General features: G+C 43.7%; 2 protein-coding genes across 4 annotated transcripts in view; one reads left to right on the plus strand and one right to left on the minus strand.

Annotated features, from left to right (window-relative positions):
• Positions 1-8103, minus strand: part of TK2 (thymidine kinase 2) — a 33287-nt gene extending 25184 nt beyond the window's left edge. Inside the window, exons 1-4 of one of the 3 annotated variants that reach the window (XM_049622572.1) lie at positions 7429-8102; positions 6459-6496; positions 3025-3099; positions 29-82 (exon numbers count right to left, since the gene is read on the minus strand). In XM_049622572.1, coding sequence (XP_049478529.1) covers positions 29-82; positions 3025-3099; positions 6459-6496; positions 7429-7543 — 282 coding nt within the window. In that variant the 5' untranslated portion in view covers positions 7544-8102. The other 2 variants (XM_049622574.1, XM_049622573.1) reach the window with 2 other exon arrangements.
• A 1635-nt stretch (positions 8104-9738) lies between these two features.
• Positions 9739-26242, plus strand: part of LOC125916397 (chemokine-like factor) — a 19415-nt gene continuing 2911 nt past the window's right edge. Inside the window, exons 1-3 of the mRNA XM_049622580.1 lie at positions 9739-9956; positions 15513-15671; positions 26031-26126. Of these exons, the coding sequence (XP_049478537.1) occupies positions 9885-9956; positions 15513-15671; positions 26031-26126 (327 nt within the window). The 5' untranslated portion in view covers positions 9739-9884. The remainder of the gene's footprint in view (positions 9957-15512; positions 15672-26030; positions 26127-26242) is intronic.

Genomic DNA, 26242 nt, shown 5'->3' on the forward strand with positions numbered 1-26242 from the left:
CAGTTCACGCAGAAGACAACACACCCACCAGAGGATTATGGCCACGGACATTTCTCCACTTGGGCACTGGCTCCTGTAACACCTGCAAGGAAAGAAAATATCAGAAGTCTACTGTTCCTCAAGATTTGGGCACCCAGGTAGACCAAAATAGTGGGGCAATCCTCTCTTCGAAGCCACAACTCTATCTAGACATGGCTTTCTCACAGGACTTCCAAAAATGAGCTGAGAACTCTGTGCATCCCTGAATACACACATACCACCCTTCTGGGTGCCCTGGGAGCTGAGGGCAAGGGAGGTTCTCTCAATATCTCCTTCAAGTGTTCCATCCCAGCCCTTAACGTCCCCATGCCAGGCTGGACAGACAGGGGATAGAAGCCAAGACAGAAGCTACTTGAGGCACTTCCGGCTGTGGTGTAAAGCCCAGCTTGCCAGCTTGGGGGCTCTCGCGTGACCTCAGCAATTTGCTCTGCCTCCATTTCCTCCTTTGAACTCTGCATTGGGCCCACTGACAGCTAAGAGTCATGTTTCATTAGTTTACTCCCTAAACTGTTCCAGAGCCTTTCTAGGGGTACAGGTATGTGCTGGAAAGGATTTAAATGGTACTCTCAGGGCCAAGAATTTGAGAGTACCCAGATCTATCTGGAGGCCTGAAAGTGCATGTAAGCAGGTTCTATAGGTCACAAAAGACCAAAAGAAAGCAATGCATGGAACCCATGAAGAGTAACATCCTCTGACACGTTATACCTCTGTGCCTTTGCTCATGCTGTTCCTTCTGCCCAATATGCCCATCTTACCTCAGTTCACATCAACTTTCATTACATAGAAAATTCCTATAGATCCTTCAAAACCCAGCTCAAATATCCTTTCCTCTGTGAATCACTGCCTGCCCCTCAGCCCTCCATTGCTGTCCTGAGTAGCATATGCTACACCACCCAGGCCCACCAGAGGCTGGTCACAGGCAGCCTTGACCTGTGCTCAATCTATGGCACTGCCATTCAACACTTACTGAGGACTCACTGTGCCAGGTGCCATGCTAGGCAAGAACAAAAACCACCTCCGCCTCTGCTTTTATGGAACTTTAAACTTACTGGGAGAAGCAGACCTTAATCGGATCATCACAGAAATCACGTATTTTCAAACTCTAAGAGGTATAAAACAAAGATACAGAGGGGCCAGAAAAATCTACACCAAGGTGGGTAACCTAGCTGGGGAGATCAAAGAGCACTGAGCTGAGATCTGAAGGCTAAGTGAGTTCTTCCTAAAGCCACCAAAGCCCTTCTTCACGCTACAGAAAAACCAAACAAGGGTGTGGCCCCTGGAGCCAGACAGCCTGGGCTGGGACCTGGCTCTCTGCCACACACTAGCAGTGTGACCCTGGCCATTCATGTAACCTCACTGAGCCTTGGTTTCCTCCTCTGCAAATGAGGTGATAATTGCACCGACCTCACTGGGACTACTCTTATGAGGATGAAATCAATTAGATAATATATTGAAGCCTCAACACAGGCATATAGTGCCTGGCATATAGTATTATCCTCATTAGATGTGAACTCCCATTGTTGTTATTTTTATTATTGTTGTCCATTGGCCCCAAGGTCCTACATAAGAACGTTAAGTGTTCCTAAAGCGCCATGTGGAGTTACACCACTCAGGTGTGTCAGGAGTCCCTAAGACCCCTGCCTCCCAAGGTTTGATGATTCACTAGGAGGACTCACAGGACACAGAATATAGTGGTAATCACAGCTGAGATCTGTTACAGAGAAAGAGTACTAAACAAAATCAGCAAAGAAAAAGGGTGAACAAAGTCTACGAGGAAACCAGGCACAAGTGTCCAAAGGGCCTCTTCCAGGGGAGTCACCCAGGAAGCACTTAACCCCCCAGTAGCAACCTGTGACAAGATGTGTGAGGTGGTGTTCCACCAGGGAAGCTGGCCCGAGCCTGGGAGTTCAGGGTTTTTATCAGAGTGCAAGCATGTAGGCAGTCTCTGGCCGGCACATCCAAAAATTCCAGACTCCCAGAAAGAAAGCAGGTGTCCAGACTAAACCATATTGCTTGCACAGACAGTTCAGGCACAGAGAGCCACTTCTATCAGTTGGGAAATGGTGGAATTCTCCCAAAATCGAAGTTCCTACACGCCAGTCAAGGGCCAACCTCGCAAACAAGCCTCTCCAAGGACAGCAGTCTTGGGCCTGTGAACTCTTTCCTGCACAAGCAAGACAAGGGCTACAGAATGTTTATTCTTTTTACCAAACCATATATATGTTTAATAGAAGTAAAAAGCAAGAAGGGAAAGAAGGAAAGAAAAGACTCCAAAGGTATGAAACTTGTAGGATCTATAGTGACAAAAAAGAGCCATAAACAGAAAAAATTACACCGCAGGTAATTACACCGGGTAGATTCGAATCTACCAGGAAGAAAAGTCAGGGTCTTAGTGTAGAGGCACTTCTTCAAGATCTGTGAGGTTATTTTGAGTGACTGGCTGTAAATGAACTAGAGATTAGGTTAACTGGCTCCCCATGGCAATACTCTGTAGCGTGCACATGGATATCACAGATGTGACACCATAATATGCTCCCCACTCTCAACAGTCTGCCTTCCTTCTCCACATGCAGACCCCTCTTAACCAGAATGCAGGAAAGTCTATACCTGCACTGTCTGACACGGTGGCCAGGAGCCACTTAGAGCTATTACAAACTTCAAATGTGACTAGTCCAAATTGAGATACACTGTAACTATAAAATATGTTCCATATTCCAAAGACCTGGCATGAAAAACAGAACGTGAAATAATTCACTGATGATTTTTCTATTGATTACATGTTGACATAACATTTAGATTATGTAAAATTAAATATTTGGGTTTGTTCGGGTTTTTTTTTTTTTTTTTTTTAGCAAAACCATTAGAATTTTACATTACATATGTGGCCTGCATTATATTTCTATTGGATATGGCTGGTCTACACCCTCTGTAAGTCACTCCATCAAGCTTTCACAGGTTCTTTCAGAGCCGGTGTGGAGGCCGTACCTCAATCCCTGTTGTTTTGGAGAAGAACTCGAGGCATGTCGTCTTCCCACTTGCAATATTGCCCTCAACACAGATCTAACAAAAGACAAATACAGATTAGAACTGAAAGTCGAGCATCTAGGGGAGCATCAGGGAAGACTTTCTAGGGAACGGCGCACGTGAACAGCATAACTGGTTCAGCCCAAGAGTTCAATGTGCACACAGAATTCCCTCCACAGGAAATACCCAAGGTCCCACCATTAGTAGTAACAAACTGATTCCCACCCCTGGTGGTCAGCTCCAGGCCCACGATTGGTGGCCGCTGGTGGCCACTGGGCCACTGCCCTCCGAGACAGACCCTCCCTTACATTACTTCCTAGGCCATACATTGCTTGCCACGGCCACCCTAGCTCTGCCCTTCCCTTGCTCAACCCCTCAGACCATCAGATTTTAGGCCTAAGGGTCCAGCCTCCTTAACAAGAGCCTAATGGCTTTGAGGTTGGGAAGCATGTATATGTTATCTAGAACTTTTTTTTTGTAAATTAAAAAAAAAAATTTTTTTTAACGTTTATTCATTTTTGAGAGACAGAGAGAGACAGAGTATGAGCAGGGAAGGGGCAGAGACAGAGGGAGACACAGAATCTGAAGCAGGCTCCAGGCTCTGAGCTGTCAGCACAGAGCCCGACGCGGGGCTCGAACTCACAAACTGTGAGATCATGACCTTAGCCGAAGTCAGACGCTCAACCGACTGAGCCACCCAGGCGCCCCTGTTATCTAGAACTTAACTCACAGCTTTACATGGAAGAACACACTCAGCTATGGACTGGAAAGTATTCAGACTGGAGAGAAGGTTGAGCACCTTGCAGTAGGCCAGGCCCAAAGATGGGTAACATACACCGTTACCACATTTCACCTTGCCAGAACCCAAAGCAATGGGTCCTAACACTTTCACTGAAGTGAAAAGTGAGGTTTGTAGAAGGGCATAAAGCAGAAAGGACAGCTGGAACCCACACTCTGCTGACACTAACTGCAGTGGGAGAGAGGGCTCACAGACAGCCATGAGGGCACAGTGACCTTTAAACTCAGGCCGGAGGCACCCAGAGAGACGTGGCCCACGTATGTGACTTGCCCAAGGCACCAGGCCTGGCGGAGGGAAAAGATGGAATCACACCTAGGTCTGGCAGACCCCTTTTCACGACCCCAGGGAAGCCTCAGTCACACCCCACATAAAACGTGGGGTCACAGTGGGCCATCTCACCTTGTTCCCTCACTATAAGTTCTGCCAGTCAGCTGTGACTATTTTCTCCTGCCCTGATCCTAATGGGTATCGAGGAAGGCTAGACAATGACATTTCTAACAGATGCCAGCTCACTCCCGTAGAACTCAACACGGCAAAATGAACTCAACCGAGTGCACAAAAGGCATATCCCATTAGGGCAACTAATGGATGTGATGTTTTATTGCTGTTCTTTAAAGGAAACAAATTATCCTCTTCCCAGAAAATGAGAACAAGCTCAGCCTAGACACTGCTCTGCACAGATTGTTTTTTTCCTGTTCACTGCAGGAAACAGATTGCTTGGATGAGACCTTCCTCCAAAAGGGCGTGTTCCTATTCTGTGGTGGTGACTAACTTCACGGTTGCAGGTCAGCAAAGATGAGGACTTGACGCGTCCTGTCTGGTGGGATGTCCCCTGGGCACCTCAGTTTGTCACCTCCCACTACCCACATATGGCTCTTCTTCCTGTTCCAGTCCTCAGGAAAGGCTGCACCATCCACCCAGACAACCCAACACCCTGGTGTCTTCTGTCCTCACCCAGTAACTCAGCAACTCCTCTGGACCCTGCTTCCTACTCATCTGCAGAACCTGGGCCTGTCTCCCTGGCCCCTACCCTATGTGGCTGGAGTGGCTTCCCCACTGGCCTCTCTGCCTTCCACTCTGGCCCGGCAGTGGCCTTCAAGTCCACCCATGGCCCACCACCATCTCTTCCTGAGAGGCAAAGTCTTTTAGAGGCTCCAGGTGTTGGGACCTGTCTCCACGCCCCCATGCCAGCTCTCAGGGGCCCGGCCAAAGCTTTGGGCCTGCAGGGTCTCTTCCTTCTATGACTCACACTTGCAGCTCCCTCTGCTCCAACACTCCAGGCTCCCCCTTTCCTTCATCTCCCAGGAGGCCTCAAGGCTCCCCAAGGCTCCCCTCAGGCACTGTCCTCTGGACGCTCTGCCCTCTACTCACAGCCCCCAGAATCACTGCTGTTCCAGGTCCACCATGGCCCTATTTATTGCTGTCTCTCCCATCAGACCAGGGACTCACCAGTGACAGGGGCTGCTTGGTCCCCAGATCCACACAGGAACGGAGAAGATTTGAACGATAAACAATAGCCACGGGCCTAAATGCAGGCCCCATACCACTTCTAATGGACCTACTGTGTGCCTGAGGGCATGTTGAACCATACCCAGAAAGCAGCCAGGGTAAGTCTGGCTCACATCAGTGCCTAGCTCAATAATTAATAGCACAATAATGTATCAATTCTCATTCAGCTCAACATTCTACCCCCTTCTCCTTCTGTGGTGTCAGAACCCACCCCACCTCTCATTTCAACATACTTTGGTAAATCTCAAGGCTCCCAATCACCAATCCTCTCCACGTGACTTTATTCCATCCTTGGCCTTCTCCATCACCCCGAATACCCAGGGCGCTTGCTCACCTTTTCTGCCCTCTGCAGATACCAGCCAAGGTATTCCTGCCACCATTCACCAAGCCACTTTCTTCCGAACCACAGAAGCTACCGACTTCTGGCTCCCTCAAGAAACCGAGCCTCTGGATTGATGGTGACCAAAATATTGTTCCTCACCCCAGCCAGCTAAAGTCTCCAACATCCCCATGAACATGTCCAGCTTGGCCCTCCTTTGACCTTCAACCTCACACCAGTCCCAGTCCCATGTCAGAGATGGCATCTCAAAGTCACTACACTGACTGAACCCATGTCTGTGGACCCATATGGATTCTCTCTGGTATCCCCACCCACCTCAGCACTGGAGGACAGGGAGCAGGAGTCAGCAGATCTTCCCTCACAGCCAGGCTGCCAACCACTAACCCAAAGTGAAATCAATCTTTGCCAAACAGGTGAGCATTTTTCAAATCCCTTTGTAATCATTCATCAAGCTGACAATCCAAATCTACCTAAAGGCTGTGAATACATGTATGCTCCTACCTGCGTAGACTCTTGATATGGAACCTCGTAAGAGGTGGCCTCTGGGAAGGGGGTCTGAGGCCCAGGGGTGAAGACAGACTTCCTCATCCCTGGAGATCCTCTTATATTTTTGTTTTTAACTGTGTGCACATATTTCTTCACTCACCTCTTCTCTCTCCTCTCTCTCTCCCTGTGCATATACAATCCTCCTGCTCTCTCTCTGTATATAATCCTACACTGGGGAGTGCACATAAATGAGGGACTTACCACTGATTTTTTCTCTTTTTCATTTTCTCTATCTTTATCTACAAAAGAAAGGAAATCAATTTTTAAAGTCAGTTTTAAGTAATTCACTCTTCTTTGTCCTAGTTTTCAAAACCACCACAAAGAACAGTCATGTTTACGCTTACTCCCTGGCCTGAAAATGTTTTCTAATGACATCTGAGTCCCTCCATGGGTGGATGGAGGCAGACCCACCACTGCTGTCTACCTACATGGACACTGTGCAGCTGCTGCCTGGATCCTGTTGGCACCTCTGGGCCCCAACTGTGCTCAGCTTTTTTCACGTCGTATATCATACTTTCCATTTTCCATATATTTCATATTTATGGTCCTCACAGATGGGTCCAGTAAGTTCAAACAGAGTAGCCTCCAGTGGGACGCGACGGTTAAGAGTGGGCAGCAGGCATGGGTTTCAGCCCAGGGCTGACACCTTGGCCCAACCACCACACAGGCACCACCCAACAACCCAAGGCCAAAGAACGCTAGGATTTGGCTATAATGGTGACTCCCATTTCTGAAAGGGGAAGTCCCTAGTCCCAGGGGAAGCAGAAAGGCTCAGAGCCTAAACCACCCACCACCCACCAGGAACTTGTTAACTGCAGCTGCCAGCCTCCGTCTTCCCCAAGGCCAAAAGAATCAGGACCAGGAGTGGGACGGGGACTGGGGCAGCGCGCACTCGCGGGGGTAGCGGATCCTTCTGCTCTCTATAGGGCTCCCCAGCTCCGAACAGAGAGGGGCCGGAGCCCCACGGCCCCACCCACTGGCGGCCACCCATTGGCGGCCGGCTGGGGTCCGGAGTAGCTGCCAACGATTGCCCTCGCCCCTCCACGCCCCCGCAGGAAATCCCGGAGGCTTGGAGTAGTTTCGGGTTCAGGCCAGAGGGCGGGGAGTGAGACGGGCAGCCGCTGAGACCCAAGGCGCGGGTCGCTAGACATGGAACCGAAAGACGCGTTACCCAGAGGCCAGGCCCGGCGCTGCGCCCCACGCGTCCCGGGGCCCGAGGCGGGGCTCCCAGTCCCCCCGCGCCGCAGCGCCTGGGCGGCCCAGCACCGCAGCGACCGCAGCAGCATAGCCCGGCGGACGGATCCGGCGGCTCCGTTTCCTTCCTGCGCCACTCAGCGCCAGCGCAGCGCGCCGCCTCCATCCCCGCGCCGGCTGCCGGGGCGCCTGCTGGCGCCGGGCTCTTAAAGAGACCCTGTCGTATTTCACCCTCTCTCCCACCCGGAAAGTACTTCAAGGTGTGGGCAAAGCCGTTTGCAGCCAGGACATCTTCCCGCCAACGGGACCCCTGACTTGGCAAGACTTGAGGGACGGATGGCCAACAATACCAACGACTGGTTGGTTAATAAATTATTGGAGATTACTTAATCGAGCACGTGTTCTATCCAGGCACCTGGCACATACTTAGGGTATCATTTATTCTTCTCAACGATGATCCTCCAAAACTTAGGTAACTTGATTAAAATGATCAGAAGTAGGGGCGCCTGGGTGGCTCAGTCGGCTAAGCGTCCGACTTCGGCTCAGGTCATGATCTCACGGTTGGTGGGTTCGAGCCCCGCGTCAGGCTCTGTGCTGACAGCTCAGAGCCTGGAGCCTGCTTCAGATTCTGTGTCTCCCTCTCTCTCTGCCCCTCCCCCACTCGCGCTCTGTCTCCCTCTGTCTCAAAAATAAATAAACATTTAAAAAAAATAAAAAAATAAAATGATCAGAAGCATTCATTAAAGGGATGAAGCTGGAATTCAAGCCATGTATCTTGCTTCACAGCCTCTTCCCTCTGAACTTTGACATGTCCAGGGTCTAGACTGTAAATGTACTAGATCCCTCAAGGAAGTGTTAAAAAAAAAAAAACAGGAAACAGGTCCAAAATGGGAGTTGCTTATGCTAAGCCCTAGCTGACCAAACCAAGATTTAATTGTAGTGTGGGCTCTCCCAGAAATGAACCCTTAGGCCAATCCTTCAGGAATCGCCTGATCAACACTAGTTATGTAATCTGCGTGACAGACCCCTGCCATCCCCTACAGCAAAGTAACCTTGCAATAACCAACCCGCTTTTTTGCCAGTGTAACTTCCTTGTTCTCACTTCCTTTTGCCTATAAAAGTTTTTTATTTTGTACAGCTCCTCGGAGCTCCTTTCTATTTGCTAGACTGGATGCCACCTAAATCATATCGATTTTTGCTCAAACTCTTAAAATGTTTAATATACCTCAGTTTATCTTTTAACAAAGAAAGGCACAACCAATATGCCAACTGTGCAGACAACTGGGGGTGGGAAGGAAGCCTGTAAATCCCGTCCATAGTCAGGTAGCAAAAATTCAACCCAGGTTGTGAGGTAGATGGGTATATATAATTCAACAGGCCCAGGCCCTGAAACCCAAGCTGCTGCAGTAAGAACTGTGTGTGCATGCCCATTCCAGTGCTTAAGTGGAGGGGTTTCCCACCTCTCCCAGAAGTGCAAGGTGCTAGCAGTCACCTCTAGGACAGGGAAGAGGACGTCATTTATGAGAGGTTTCACTCAGTCTCTAAATCAGCTACCCGAAAGCCACAACCTCATCTAGTGCTTTCTGTGATATCTGCCACAGACCTAGCACATGGCAAACGTGCCCTCCACAAACTTCAGGATTAAGTGCAACATTTTTGGGACTTGGGATGAAGCTGTTAGATCAGACTGTGATCCCCTGGGGACAAGGACAGGGTATGAGGCCCAGGCCATTAGTTTAGATTACACATATTCTACATCTATTATGTGTCAGACCCTGGGGACCCTGCAAGGAGAGAAACAGACACAGGCAAGCCCCTGGTTTTGTGCAATTTATATTCTTAAATATATCACGTAGTGATAAGTGCTATGAAGAGAAAGTGATGGTGGCGACTCTAGACGGAGTGACCAAGGGAAATCCTCTCTGAGGGGTGTTATTTGAGATTCCCAAAGTCTGGGGTTGCCCAGCAGGCATTCCTGAACTCCACCCCCCACCCCCATCCCGCACCCACCTCCGGAAGCACTCCCAGACAGGAAAACCCATATGGACTGCTGGAGAGCAGTTGTCATTGGTGCCTGGTAGTGCGGGATGGGGCGGCATTAAGAGGGACCAGCCAGCGTGGTTCCCCATAGGTCAGTGGAAATGTAGCAGGCAAACCCCACCAGTTCGGGGAGAGAGGGAGAGAGAGGGAGAAAGAGGGAGAGAGAGACAGAGAGAGAAGGCGAGAGAGGCGAGCAATCCGCTCCCGTGGGGCGCATGCGCACGAGTGCAGACCGCGGTGACATGCGCGCGCGCGCGCGAGGGCGGGAATCCTAGAAGGGCCGCGGGCGGTGGCTGTGACAGTTGCGGTCGCCGCGCGAGGACTGGCGGAGCCGTGCGCTGAGGAGAAGGTCTGAAGGAAAGAAGCGTTGTTGCTGGGTCGGCTGCGAGCGCGATGCAGACGCTGAAGCAGAAGCATCACCCCTTCTGCTTCAGCGTGAAAGGCCAAGTGAAGATGCTGCGGCTGGTGAGGCCAGGCCACCGGGTGGGGGCGGTGTTGAAGCGTGCTCAAGGGCAGCGGGAGACGGCTCTCAAGTGTACAAAGCGGAATCCCCTGCCTTCTCTTTTAAGTTTTTTTTTTTTTTTTAAGTTTATTTATTTTTGAGAGACAGAGACACAGCGCGAGTGGGACAGGGGCAGAGAGAGAAGGAGACACAGAATCTGAAGCAGCCTCCAGGCTCTGAACAGCACAGAGCTTGAGGTGGGGCTCGAGCCCTCAGAGCCGAAGTGGGAGGCCCAACCGACTGAGCCACCCAGGCGCCCCCCCTGCGTTGTCGTTCACCCTAGACCTGCCGAGAGGCAAGGCAGTTCACGGTGCACCCGGGGGCAGAAGGAGAGAAGGCACTGTCTGCCCTTCAGGGGTTCACGGACACAGTCACAAAGCAAAGTGCGCAGGTCTGCACGAGTGGCCTCCACTTGGCCCTGCACACCAGCCACCCAGGTTACCAGGCCAGGCAGCTGTGCTTCTAGCCCGCAGAGGACAGTGGGGCTGCCCGCTTCGTGGCGTCAGGCATGGCCAGTGCCCTGCACTCAGTTCTGAACAGAGGTCTGGAGAGAATGAGCCATGATTTGGAGGAAGGTGCCCTGGCTGGTTACAGCAGTAGAGACTGTCACGGGAGAATATGTTGAAGGAACTCAAGAAAAGAAAAGGAGAAGGAAAAAATAATGTTTACATTTTAAAGCGGTGACCTCTCTTTAAAGGAGGGAATGGAAATAGAAGTTACAGGGAAACAGTTCCACTTAATACGAGGGAGAATTGTCTATTGGGAAAGTTGCCTAAATTAAGTGGCCACACCACTTGGGAAGGGAGCACATTGCTGAACAGCAAAAGCTAACAGGCGTAGATGAGCGAGGATGCTGTAAAGGAGATTCACCCTTCAGGTGAGTGGGTAGAACAAATTGCACACAAGGTCCCTCCCACACCAAAAGTCTGTGATTCTGAGAAACAACTATAACTTAATACAAGTCAGAACGCGTAAGAGAGGTTTAGAAAATTACTTTAGAGTTCGAAGAACAGAGAGATTACTTTGGGTTAGGAGTAAATAATCAGGGAAGAACTGGCCTCAGGGTCTGGAGTTTTATGCCCACTACTGAAAGCTCTGGAACACTGGAGGAGAAACAAGATCTTGTGAGAAAGGTTTAGTTTCAGACATATCAATTCCTGCAACAAACATCTGGAGTATTTAGTTATATTCTAAAGATCTGACTTGGGCCCTGGAACAACAAAGACAACCAAAACAAAACTCTCTGACTCACGGAATTTCTTCAGTGTAGTCAAAGAGGCAGACCTATGAGCAGAGCCATAATATGTGAGAAGATGGGAATAGACCAGAGAGTGAGACATATAACCAAGGACAAGATAAAGAGAGGTATCATGAAACTTCCTAGAGGAACAAAGGGTGGGGTCTGAAGGACAGCCACCTGAGCAAATATATGGAGGCAAAAAAACCCAGCATGATTTATGCAGCAAATTTTTTTTTGACTTGTGTAATGTTTTTACTTTTGAGAGAGAGAGGACATGTGGGGGAAGTGCAGAGAGAGTGGGGGAAAGAGGATCTGAAGCAGTCTCCGCGCTGACAGCAGCCACCCGATGTGAGGCTCAAACTCACAGACCGCAAGATCATGACCTGAGCCAAAGTCAGACACTCAACCGACTGAGCCACCCAGGTGCCCTTGTGCAGCAAATTTTAACAAGTTGAGCATTGTTTTATTTTTTTCATTCAACAAATATTTATTGAAAGCCTACCATGTTCCAGGCTCTGAGATATCAGTGAACAAAGCAAAGATCCCTAGCCCTTAACAGAGTTTACATATTGGGGTGGGAGGGTGGGGAGACAGACGGTAAACACAATAAATAAATAAATGATGCAGTATTCTAAAAAGTGGTACGTGCTGTGGAACAAGAGACAAGTAAAGCCAGGGAAAGGAGTGGAAGCAGAGGAAGGTTGCAGGTTGCAGTAATAGAGTAATCAGGTTAGGCCTTGTTGAGATGACAACTGAGCAGTTGAGTGAGGCTAGGGTGTTAGCTATGAGAATATCTGGAGGAAAAGAGTTTAAGGCAAAGGAACATCCATGGCTCTGTGACAGGAATGTACCCGAAGGTTCAAGAAAAAGCAGGGAAACCAATGTGGATGGAGTAGAGTGACACAGTAGGGGGACACAGTGAGAGATGAGGAAGGTTTTGAGTAAGGTTGTATATGAGCTGACATTAAAAAAAAAAAAAATAGGCCAGCTGCTATGTTGACAATAGATTGGTCAGGGGGACCAGGAGGTGGGGTGGGGTGGGAATTGCTGCAAGGGCAAGGGTAGAACCAAGGAGACCAGTTAGAGCTATTGCAGTAATCTGGGCAATGAGATAGTAGCTCAGATCAGGGTGTAGCACAGCAGGCTGCAAGAATGATCATATGGGATGCATTTTGAAAGTAGCCCCAACACAATTTGCTGATGAACCAGATGAGGTGTAAGAAAAAGAGGAGTCAAGATAACTCCCAAGTTTTTGGCCTAAGCAACTGGAAGGGTGGAGTTGCCATCCACTGAAAGCTTGTAGGTGAAGCAAATGTAGGCAGAGGATCAGAAGTTTAATTTCAGAATTAAACACTGGAATTATCCTGTGGATAAACTGTGAAGAAACTCTGCTAGAGAAGTGGACAGGAGCTGAATCCTTTAAGACTGAATACCATGATGAGAGGTAGGCTCTATTCTCAAGACCACAGGGAGCCCTTGAGAAATGCACTTGCATTTTAGAAATTTTACTGTAACACCTACCTTTGTCATCATAGTTCAGGGAAGATATTGAAGGGCATTAGTTTAGGGATGAAGAGGAGGGAGTGAGTTCCCAAGACATTAGGCATCAAATCAGCAGGACCTGATGATTGATCAGGTGTGAGGAGTAATTAGGAACACTGATATTAGGATTTTAGGGTGGGTGATAAGATAGATGGTGGTATCTGGGGCGCCTGGGTGGCTCGGTTGGGCATCGGACTCTTGATTTTGACTCAGGTCATGACCTCACAGTTCATGGGATCGAGCCCTGCATCGGGCTCTGTGCTCACAGTGCAGAGCCTGCTTGGGGTTCTCTCTCTTCCTCTCTCTCTGCTCCTCCCTCACTGGCTCTCTTGCTCTCTCTCTCTCAAAATAAATAAATTAAACTTTAAAAAAAAAAAAGATAGATGGTGGTATCACCAATTAAGATAGTGCATACAGGAGGGAAAGGCAAGATGAGTTCAATTTTGGTGATGGTGAATTTGAGATTCCTGCAGGTACTCAGAGATTGCAGATGGCTAGTTAAGTGTAAGATGTTGAGGACAGACCTGGGAGAAAGACTCACATTCACTGAGTGGGTCATAGACAGAATCTAAAGGAATGCCAGCATTTTAAAAGAATGAGTAAAGGCAGAGAAGCCCACCAAGGGAGAATAGTTGCAGAGATATAAGAACTAGGAGAGGTGACATGCCAGCCCAAGGAGTAGAAAAAACAGGAAAAGACAGCCAATGACAAGTCATGAGGGTCCAGTAGCATAAGGAGTAAAAAATGTTCATTAAATTTAGTATTTCTGAAATCACTGATGATCTGAGGAAAAGCAATTTCCATAGAGTGGTAAAAGAAATGTTTGAGATATTAGTGGGATATTTAAAAGAGAACAGGAGACAAAGGCCAAGAGTTAGTAAAGATAGAAGAGCTGTAAATAATGGAACGGGGGAGAACTCAGTGTAACTGAAATCATGGGAACTTGTAAGAAAATGGATTAAACACCAATGTCAAATTCCATGGTGTGGAAAGTTTAAAGGGGATGAGGGCTGAAAAAGTGACCCTACGTATCATAACCCATGAGCTCAAGGGGACGGTTCAGTAGAGTAAATGAAGTGGTTTGAGGTGACATGTTGCTAAGAGTAAATATGTTAATTACAAAGAATGACTTATTTAGTTACTGGTTACATTTGCTACATACTCAAACTGACCAATTTAGAAGCTTAAAGGTAGGCTGTTTGTATACGAATACGGTAATTGAAAGAATCATAAATAAGTAGCCTGAATAGATTTAAGGTCAAAAAGACTATGTAGATGGTACTGGCTGACAGACTAATCATAAAAGTCTAGCCAGGGAAAACTCTTGACAAAACCATTTTCCAAGCACATAGAGACTTTGGATAGAGCTGTAACATGACAGCTCCTAAGAACATGATGTTGACAGACTCCCTGGAACTTATCAGCTTATTTTTCTTTTAGTTCACTTTAACATTTCTGTGTTCTGTATCTTCACTTGGAAATGAGGTGATTGGATTAGATTAATTATCAAGGTTTTTTTCACTTAAAATTTTCATCCATTCTGATTGCATTCTATCTAGGTAAGAGAAAGTATGTAAAAAAAAAAGTGAAGCATCAGAATTGTTGCATTTTTTTAAACCCCCCCCCACCATAGGGTTCTTCGGAGAATTGTTTTTCTTAACAATTTTTTTTTTTTTAATTTTTTTTTCAATGTTTTTTATTTATTTTTGGGACAGAGAGAGACAAAGCATGAACGGGGGAGGGGCAGAGAGAGAGGGAGACACAGAATCGGAAACAGGCTCCAGGCTCCGAGCCATCAGCCCAGAGCCCGACGCGGGGCTCGAACTCACGGACCGCGAGATCGTGACCTGGCTGAAGTCGGACGCCCAACCGACTGCACCACCCAGGCGCCCCTCTTAACAATTTATTTTAAAATTTTCTCCCCAGTATTTTTCATGGTAACATTCTAAGTTTAAATTTGATAGTAGATTCCAGACTGCTAAGAGTTAAGGAGTGATGAGCAGATGATAAGGAATTCTAGGAGTCAGTATACAGACTTTTTTGAAAAGCATTATAGTGAGAAGTAAAAAGCAGGAGTTTCTTTGGGGAGCAGGATGAATGGGAGGGGTGTGTGTGTGTGTGTGTGTGTGTGTGTGTGTTTTAAGAGAGGACAACTTGGATATATTTATAGTATGATGAAGAAAGGAACCAATGAGAAGATATTGAAGGTCTCAGAAAAGAAGATAGGTAGTAAAGAAAGATCAAGGGAACAAATGTGGGAAGTGATGGTATTAGTTGTGCAAGTGGAATAACAGAGAGGGACACCTAGTTCTCTAAAACAGAAGGAGAAGTCAGCATCCATACATTTTGGTCATTCCTCTTTTAGATGTGTGTATATATGGCATAAACCCATTTATTTAGTTACTTTAGAAATGATCATTTTGGGGTGCCTGGGTGGCTCAGTCGGTTAAGCCTCCGACTTCAGCTCAGGTCACGATCTCACGGTCTGTGAGTTCGAGCCCCGCGTCGGGCTCTGGGCTGACAGCTCAGAGCCTGGAGCCTGCTTTGGATTCTGTGTCTCCCTCTCTCTCTGCCCCTCCCCCGTTCATGCTCTGTCTCTCTCTGTCTCAAAAGTAAATAAATGTTAAAAAAAAATTTTTTTTTAATAAAAAAAGAAATGATCATTTTTACAATTTAAACTTGGCATTCAATAATCATTGAATAAATCATGTTTGTCTGTTTGTTTTTATCCTTATAGGCACTAACTGTGACATCTATGGCTTTTTTTATCATTGCACAAGCCCCTGAACCGTACATTGTCATCACTGGATTTGAAGTCGCTGTTATTTTCTTTTTCATAATTTTATATATGCTGAGACTGGATCGATTAATAGACTGTTTGTTTTGGCCTTTGCTTGTAAGTGTTCAGTTTTATTAGACTTTTTTCCTGTCATAGTGAGACATCTTAATAAACTATGCTTTGGTTTTCTTAAGCCTTTAGGTAATGTCTGATAGGCTTAGGAAGGAGGAATTCTATCCACTGCTAATGTGTTCTGTATTGTCCCTGGTGCAACCACAGAGCATAAATCTGAGTTCCATCTATTAGATGTGACTGACCCTTCTGTCAGGAGAATTCACTGAACTGTAGATCTTCTAAAGAAATTTAAACTTAAGATCCTAGTTAATAAAATTATAGCACATTCTTAATCTCTACCCCTCTTTTAAATACATGTTGATATGGCCTCAAAATTGGGGGGAGAGATGGAGGCAGATACCCAAGTATCCACGTCTTGCACATCTCTGACCACCAAATGGAAAACTGAGATAATTTGGGAGACTGAATAAAGTACAATGTTATCTTAATTCTGGAAACACTAATGCTAAATAATGAACTTATATTGTACAACCTTATTTAGTAGCATATGAACTTCACCTGCCATACTTATAGCATTAAGAATAACTGCCCAGTGTAGTGCCTAAATGGTTCTAGAAACTGTCAACATAGGCAATTTGAAGATACTAGTTAAGGTGAATGTGTCCCTGGATTGTTATCCAGTTCTAGGAAAAACGGAGTGTCTTTACCTCTCTCTCCTCTTTCAAGTCTTATCCTCAATATCCTGTCTCTGTAGGTCTCCCTTCTAAGACCTCCTGCTGCCCTTCCCACCTTTAGACTGGTAGCTGCACTGAAGTCTTCCTCTGCTGCACTTGTCTCATCCTCCTGGGTTCCAAAATGCTGATAGCCAAGCTGATAACCCCTAGTTAAGGAGAGAGAGGATTTTAGAGCTATTCTCAAACCGTAAGCATGCCTTCAGGTGGTACCTTCTAGAACCACTTTTGAAGGCCAGTGATGAATGTTTCAAGCTAATCACAAGCTGAACAGATCCCAAAAGGGGAAAGCTGGGAAACAGAGAAGATCTTCATAGCATCTCTCCAAAGTACTTGATCACACTTTAGAGCTGGACCTGACTGGAGGGAAGTCTAGGAAAAGAGATCACAATGCCTTCATCAGTTGACCCTCAGAGTACATAATGTCATATAGTAGCAGAAAGGGCTAAGCTAAATTATTCCAGAGATTTCTGCAAGGACATGAACAGCATGGTCCATATCCTCTTTACTCAAAAAATGGTATAGTTGCTCTTCACATTCTGCTTTCCAAGATTAATAAAACTATTTATTTTTCTCCAAACTATAATTCTCTGGAGCTTATTACATGTCCCAGTAATACACTTGGAGCTCTAAGCTGAACAGAATACACTGGGAGGGAGAGTGTCCTATGTGTACCACACTGAAATTTAGTCTCCAAATCTCTGAGGATCAAACTTTGCTGATATTGTAATCTCTTAGAAATGGTGCTATACTGGGGCACCTGGGTGGCTCAGTCAGTTGTGTCTGACTCTTGATTTCATCTCAGGTTTTGATCTCAGGCTCATGTGTTCAGTCCCTGTGTTGGGCTCTGCGCTGGGCATGAAACCTACTTAAAAAAAAAAAGAAAAGAAATGGTGCTGCATGGTCAACTACGGGATTATTATTATTTTTTTTTTCAATTTTTTTTTCAATATATGAAGTTTATTGTCAAATTGGTATTCATACAATACCCAGTGCTCATCCCAAAATGTGCCCTCCTCAATACCCATCACCCACTCTCCCCTCCCTCCCACCCCCCATCAACCCTCAGTTTGTTCTCAGTTCTTAACAGTCTCTTATGCTTTGGCTCTCTCCCACTCTAACCTCTTTTTTTTTTTCCTTCCCCTCCCCCATGGGTTTCTGTTAAGTTTCTCAGGATCCACATAAGAGTGAAACCGTATGGTATCTGTCTTTCTCTGTATGGCTTATTTCACCTAGCATCACACTCTCCAGTTCCATCCACGTTGCTACAAAGGGCCATATTTCATTCTTTCTCATTGCCACGTAGTATTCCATTGTGTATATAAACCACAATTTATTCCATTATGAAAAGATTCCTCTCTGCTCTTGATCTATGGAATCATTTGTTCAACAAGTGTTAAGTGTCTGCTAATCCCAGCTTCTGTAACAGGTTCTTTGATAAAACACAAATCTTACACCTGTGAGATTTTCAATGTAGTCAAGAAGCAAGATAGATGAGCCATTCAGTGTAACAGGTGCTGCAATAGATGTATACTCAGGATAGTGTGGAGGCACCAAACCAGGGAAGGGGAGCAAGTCATCATAGACTTGCCTGGTAGAAGAAGCAGTATATGAGGGTCTAGTGGGGGGAAAGAGCATGACCTCGAGCAGCTGCATGTAGTTCTGAATGGCTGGGATATTGAGTTGTGGAGAAAAGAGGACAAGAGTGGAAGCTTGAGAGGCAGGAGGAGGTCAGAGCATACAAGGCTTTATATGCCCTGTGTTTTAACCCAAAGGCCATTGGAAGCTTTTAGAGTTTTTTAAGTAGGAGAATGACGTGAGCAGCTTACCATTTAGGGGATTGCTGGTGGCAGTATCAATAATGGCTTAAAGAGCAACAAAACTAGAGGCAGGTCTCAGAGACCACTTAAAAGTTTGGTTCTATAACCCTGACGTGAAAATTATGAAGGCCTGGACTAAGGTCATGACAGTAGCTGGAGAGAAAGGGATTAATGGGGTAGAATTGATACGAATAGGTAAATAAGAAAAACTAAGAATACCTGCCACTTAAATATCTTGAGATGATAATGAGATAAGAAGTACAGGAAGAAGAATAGGTTTAAGGAAGGGCCAGGGAGACGAATGGAATGAGTTTAGTTAGACAAATACTAGGTTCTAGTTGCTTATGGAGTATTCAGATGGAAATGTTCAAAACAGGTCTGAAGCTCAGGAGAGAGAAGAGTTAAACCTGGAAGTCACCACCTTGTGATGGTAAATGATCTCTGAGACTGGTCTAACTGGCACAGAGGGAAGAGCAAGCTGAAGGTAAAACTGGGAAAGACGAACATATGGGGTGAAAAGGAAGAGTAGCCAGAGAAAGACAGGAGAGAACCCAAGGGAGACCCGTGTCACAGAAGGCAAGAGAGGAAAACATTTCAAAAAGGAGTGGTGAATATTACCACATGTAAAGAAATAAAAATAAGTCCTGGAAAAATATATATATTCACTGACTGTGTTAATAGAGGCCCCTTTACCAGAGTGGTGTGCCTTGAGTGGAGAGGTGATAGTAAAGCTGAGGCAATAGATTGAGCAGGAGAAGAGAGACAACTATAATTACAGTTGTAACTAGAGTTGTAACTCAGGGCTACTGAGTTGAAACCTGGCCAGGGACAAAGAAGGGTAATGAATAGAATAAGGTGCCTGCAGAGTGGTGGATGAGAATAGGAGCCAGAGCACAGATGGAGGAGATGCCTGGAACTCTTTTACTGTAACAAAAGTGAAGGACACAAAGGTGGCTGAAGATTCCAATTAATCTTGCAGTTGTAACTTGTAAGTACTTCTGCCTCATGACCACTGTCTTTACTAATTTAGGAAAGGGCTTGGTCATATGCATTCACATTTATTATGTTTATCATTGTCCCAAAGTTGCAGTAACCGACACAGTGTGTAGAGCTGGCCTTCTCTGACTATTAACCTTAAGTGTTCCAATGACAGAAAACACAAAGTGAACCAGCCAAGGGCTTTGCAGTGGTTATCCAAGTGCAGGCTCAAAATTTCTGTGAAATCTCCATTTTTGTAATTAACATTCTACACCATGGTATATTGATGTTTGGTTTTCATTATAAACACAATGTTTTAAATGACTATTAAGGATCATTGATGTTTCGAGACAGGTGCATCCTTTTCTATCCTGTGGTTCTCTACATTCCCTAGAATACCACTTTTACCCAAGGCCATTCATATACACTTACCTGAATTACTCACTGGAGGCAGGGTTGTCTACCTGAAGTAGAGGTGTGGCTTGCCTTGAAGCAGAGCAAAGTATCCAACACAGAGAGGCATTAATCTAGGACAGTTAATATTTCTTGCAAATGTGAACTTTTTTTCTTCTTTTGTGCATCTAATCTTGCCCTGTCCTCATTGAACCTCTTCCTATTTTCTTTTTAATAACTATGTTTCTAAGTTACCACGGGTTTAAAGTCCGATATTTCTATGTTAACAATACCTCCCTGCCTACAGTTACCTGCAAACAGATGTAAACCATCCAGAATAGACCATTCTTCTTTTCCATTCAAAATACAAAACATCCATTGTACAAAAAATATATCCATTCAAAATATAAGTTGCTTCCTTTAAAGCCATTGTTCAGAAGGCAAATGCTTTGTTTCTAGAAATTATAAATGAATGAGCTACATCATCAAATAATAGCATAATCAGCCAGCCATTTCATGCAAATCTGTGAAAGTTTTTTCCTGAAAATCACCACTTTCTGCCAAGTGTGTGTAACTTTTCTTATTAATTGCATTTTACTAACGTTATAAAGTTGTTTCATTTACAGTATAAACTATTCCACATTTTCTCTTAGCATTTCGGCTTCCCAGTGTACCATTCTATTGTAAACCTTCCACACAATGTATCATCTACTCCCAACTAGATGAGTTCTCCATCCACCTACATTTAAATAAAAAAGAAATAGATTAGGATGGCAGAGGAATAGGGCAACCCTAAGCTTGTCTTCTCCCCCAAACAGCTAGAGAAATCAATTTGAACACCTAAGAAAACAATCAGAAGTTTTAGAGAACAAAGCTGCACATCTACAAATGGAAAAAACAACCTGTTGGAGATGGAGGAATTCACACCAAAAGAACAGGTAGAAAAAATGGCCAAGGATTTAATCATACAGATATAAATAAGATGTTGGAACTAGAATTTAAAACAACAATTATAAGGATTCTATCTGGGCTTGGAAAAAGCATAGAAGACTAAAGAATCCATTTCTTCACAGATAAAAGAGCTAAAGTCTACTCGGGCTGAAAATAAAAATGCTATAACCCCCAAGATGCAAACCTGAATGGATGCCATAACAGCAAGGGTGGACAAAGCAGAGGAAAAAATCAGTGATATAGAAGATAAAATTATGGAAAATAGTGAAGCTGAAGAGGGAAACAAAGATAATGGATCATGAAGGTAGACTTAGGGAACTCAATGACTTATTAAAATAGAAAAACATTCATAGGAGTCCCAGAAAATGAATACAGAGAAAAAGGGGCTGAAGGTTTATTTGGGCAAATTACGGCTGAAAACTTCCCTAATCTGGAGAAGGGCACAGACATCAAAATCCAAGAAACAGAGAACTGCCATTAAATTTAAAAGCTGGCCATCGCCAAAGCATATCATAGTCAGAAGAATCCTGAAGTCAACAAGTCAACCTACAGGGGAAGATGGATCAGGTTTGAGGCAGATCTGTCTACAGAAACTTGGCAGGCCAGAAGGGAATGGCAGGATATAGTCAATATGCTGACTGGAAAAAATATGCAGGCAAGAATGCTTTAAACATCAAGACTATCATTCAGAATAAAAAGATAAAGAGTTTCCCAGACAAAAACTAAAGGAGTTCATGATCACTAAACCAGCCCTATAAGAAATACTAACGGGGACTCCTTGGGGGTGGGGAGGAGAGACCAAAAGCAACAAAGACTAGAAAGGAACACAGAACATCACCAGAAACACCAACTTTATAGGTAACACAATGACACTAAACTCCTCTATCTTTTAATAATCACCCTGAATGTAAATGGACTAAGTGCTCCAAATCAAAGGACACAGGGTATCAGAATGGATTAAAAGAAAACAAAAAAGCAAAAAACACTATCTATATGCTGCCTACATTTACACCTAAATGTAGACTCATTTTAGACCTAAAGACATAGGCAGATTGAAAGTGAGAAGATGGAAAACCATCTATTTTTGGCTAATATCTTTTGGCTAAGGGATGCCAAAAGAAAGCTGGAGTAACCATAATTATTTCAGACAAACTCGATTTTTAAACCAAAGACTATAACAAGAGATGAAGAAGAGCATTATATCATAATTAAGGGGTATATCCATCAAGAAGATCTAACAATCAGGGTACCTGGGTGGCTTAGTTGGTTGAATGTCTGACTTGATTTCAGCTCAGGTCATGATCTCACAGTTTTGTGACTTCAAGCCCCACACATGCTCTGCATCAATAGCGTGCAGCCTGCTTGAGAGTCTCCCTTCTGCCCCTCCCCCACTCACACTGTCTCAAAATTAATTAATTAATTAAAGATCTAACCATTGTAAATATTTATGCCCCAGCTTGGAACACCTAAATATACAAATCAATTACTAACAAACATAAACTCATTGGTAATAATAATAGTAGAGGACTTTAAACAACCACAAGAAAAAATTTGGAAAGACCACAAATACATGGAGGTTAAAGAACATCCTACTAAAGAATTAATGGGTTAGCCAGAAAATTAAAGAAGAAATTTAAAAAGTATTTTGAAGCAAATGAAAAGAAAACATGACAGTCCAAAATCCTTGGGATGCAGTAAAGGCAGTCCTAAGAGGGAAGTACATTGCAATACAGGTCTACTTCAAGAAGCAAGAAAGGTCTCAAATACACAATCCATCCTTACACTTAAAAGAGCAAGTAAAGGAAGAGCAAATAAAACCTAAAGCCAACAGAAGAAGAAAAATAATAAAAACTAGACCAGAAATAAATGATATAGAAACAACAACAACAACAACAACAACAACAACAAATAGTAGAATAGATCAACAAAAGTAAGAGTTGGTTCTTTGAAAGAATAAAATTGATAAACCCCTAGTTAGACTTATATCAAAAATAAAAGAGAACCTAAATAAAATCACAAATGAAAGGAGAGAGATCACAACGAATACCTCAGAAATACAAACAATTAGAATACTATGAAAAATTAAATGCCAACATACTGGGCAATCTGGAAGAAATGGATAAATTCCTAGAAACATGCAAACTACCAAAACTGAAACAGGAAGAAATAAAAAAATTTAACACACCCATAACCAGCAAAGAAATTGAAATAGCAATCAAAAATCTTCCAACAAATGGGGTGCTTGGGTGGCTCAGTTGGTTAAGTGTCTGAATCTTGATTTCTACTCATGTCATGATCTCACAGATCATGGGTTCAAGTCCTGAGTTTGAGCACTATCAGTGCAGAACGTGCTTGGGATTCTCTCTCTCTCTCTCTCTCTCTCTCTCTCTCTCTCTCCCCCCAACCCCCACCCTCTGCCCCGCAAATAAACTTTAAAAAAACATCTCCCAACAAACAAAAAGTCCAGGGCCAGATGGCTTCCCAGGGGAATTCTACCAGACATTTAAAGAGTTAATACAGGGTGCCTGGGTGGCTCAGTTGGTTGAGCATCCAACTTTAGCTCAGGTCATGATCTCGTGGTTTGTGGGTTCAAGCCCCACATCGGACTCTGTGCTGACAGCTCAGAGCCTGGAGCCTGCTTTGGATTCTGTGTCTCCCTCTCTCTCTACCCCTCCCCTGCTCATTCTCTCCCCTCCCCGCCCCACCCTCTCTCTCTCTCTCTTTCTCTCCTTCTCTCTCTCTCTCAAAAATAAACATTTAAAAAGTTTTTAAATAAAAAATAAGAGTTAATACATATTCTCAAACTGTTCCAACAAAATAGAAATGGAAGGAAAACTTCCAAACTCATTCTATACGGCCAGAATTGCCTTGATTCCAAAGCCAGACAAAGACCCGACTAAAAAGGAGAATTACAGGCCAATATCCCTGATGAACATGGATACAAAAATTCTCAACAAGATACTAGAAAACTGAATCCAACCTTACATTAAAATAATTATTCACCATGGTCAAGTGGGATTTATCCTTGGCCTTGTTCAATATTTGCAAATCAATCAACATGATACACCACATTAATAAAAAGAAAGGATGGAAATCATGATCCACTCAGTAGGTGCAGAAAAAGAAGCTGACAAAATACAGCATCCATTCATGATAAAAGCCCTCAACAAAGTAGGGATTGATGGAATATATCTCAACATCATAAAGGCCATATACAAAAGAGTCACAACTAATATTCTCAATGGGGAAAAATGGAAAGCCTTTCCCTTACAGTCAGGAATAAAACAAGGATGTCCACTCTCACCATTACCATTTAACCTAGTACTGCAAGTCTTAGCCTCAGCAATCAGACAACAAAAATAAATAAAAGACATCCAAATCAGCAAGGAAGAAATCAAACTCTCACTATTTGCAGATGACATAATACTCTATGTAGAAAACCCAGAAGACTCCACCAAAATAATTGCTAGAACTAATATATTCAGCAAAGTCGCAGGATATAAAATCAACATGCAGAAATCTATTGCTTTCTATAAACCAATAATGAAGCAGGAGAAAAATAAATCAATGAATTGATCCTATTTGCAGTTGCACCAAAAACAATTAGATACCTAGGAATAAACCTAACCAAAGAAGAAAAAGATCTGTACTCTGAAAATTATAGAACACTTATGAAATAAAGAAATGGAAAAGCATTCCATGCTCATGGGTTGGAAGAACATTGTTAAAATGTCTATACTACCCAAAGCAGTCTACACATTTAATGCAATCCCCATCAAAATACCACCAGCATTTTTCAGAGAGCTAGAATAAATAATCATAAATTTGTATGGAACCACAAAAGACCCCAAATAGCCAAAGCAATCCTGAAAAATAAAAAATAAAACTGAAGAATAAAAAATAAAATAAAATAAAAATCCATCACAATGCTGGATTTCAAGCTACATTATAAAACTGCAGTCATCAAGACAGTACGGTATTGGCACAAAAACAGACACATAGATCAATGTGGAAAACAGGAAAGAACATTCAACTGAAAAAAAGATAGTCTCTTCAACAAATGGTGTTGGGAAAACTGGACAACAACATGCAGAAGAATGAAACTGGACCACTTTCGTACACCATACACAAAAATAAATTCAAAATGGATGAAAGACCTAAATGTGAGACAGGAAACCATCAAAATCCTACAGGAGAACACAGGCAACAACCTCTTTGACCTTGGCTAGAGCAACTTCTTACTAGAAACGTCTCTGGAGGCAAGGGAAACAAGAGCAAAAATGAACTATTGGGACTTCATCAAGATAAAAAGCCTCTACACAGTGAAAGAAGTGATTAAAAAAATTAAAAGGCAGCACACAGAATAGGAGAAGATATTTGCAAATGACGTATCAGATAAAGGGTTAGTATCCAAAATCTATAAAGAACTTACCAAACTCAACACCCAAAAAACAAATAATCCAGTGAAGAAATGGGCAGAGGACATGAATAGACATGTTTCCAAAGAAGATATCCAGATGGCTAACAGATACATGAAAAGATGGTCAACATCACTCATCATCAGGGAAATACAAATCAAAACCACAATGAGATACCACCTCACACCTGTCGGAATGGCTAAAATGAACAAGACAGGAAACAATGGATGTTGGCAAGGATGTGGAGAAAGGGGAACCCTCTTATACTGTTGGTGGGAATGCAAACTGGTATAGCCAGTCTGGAAAACAGTGACCCAGAAGTTGCACTACTAGGTATTTTATCAAAAGGATACAAAAATACTGATTCAAAGGGGCACATGCACCCTGATGTTTATAGCAGCATTATCAACAAAAGCCAAATTATGAAAAGAACCCAAATGTCTATCAACTGATGAATGGATAAAGAAGTTGTGGTATGTGTGTATAGATAGATTAGATATAGACACATGTAGATATAGATATAGATATATAGATCTATAATGGAATATTACTCAGCCATCGAAAAGAATGAAGTCTTACCATTTGCAACGATGTGGTTGGGGCTAGAGTGTTTTATGCTAGGCAAAATAAGTCAGTCAGAGACAGACAAATACCATATGATTTCACTCATATGTGGAATTTAAGAAACAAAGCAGATGAACATAGGGGAAGAGGGGGGAAAAAGAGAGGGAGGCAAACCACAAGAGAGACTTAACTAGAGAACAAACTAAGGGTTGATGGAGGGAGGGAGATGGAAGATGGGCTAAATGGATGATGGGTATTAAGGAGGGCACTTGTTGTGATGAGTACTGGGTTTCTTGAACAAAGAAATAAGCCTAAGTAGTTAAATGATTGGTATATCATAGGTTAAGAGAACCACTAGGCATCACTATAGACCAAATTCAATATAGGTGTCATCCTATAGTGGCAGTTTGATTTCCTAAAAAAAGAACCCACTAAATTTATTTAATAAAATGGAAGTTTCAAAATCTGTTGGCAGCTGATTCTTTTTTTTTTTTTTTTTTTTTTATGATCTTCATGCAGAGCTGACCTTTCTATTCTGTGTTTTAGGATATTATCAACTCAATGGTAACAGCAGTATTCATGATAATCATATCTGTGTTGGCACTGATACCAGAAACTACAACATTTATAGTCCTTGGAGGGGTAAGTGGAGGTCTTCCTGATTTCTTGCTTTAGGTTTGATTAGAATTAAATTTTGCTTGGGAAAAAAAAAAAAAAAATATATATATATATATATATATATATATATATATATATAT

Source organism: Panthera uncia (genome assembly GCF_023721935.1).
Source record: "Panthera uncia isolate 11264 chromosome E2 unlocalized genomic scaffold, Puncia_PCG_1.0 HiC_scaffold_20, whole genome shotgun sequence".
In the NCBI taxonomy this organism is placed as follows: Eukaryota; Metazoa; Chordata; class Mammalia; order Carnivora; family Felidae; genus Panthera; species Panthera uncia.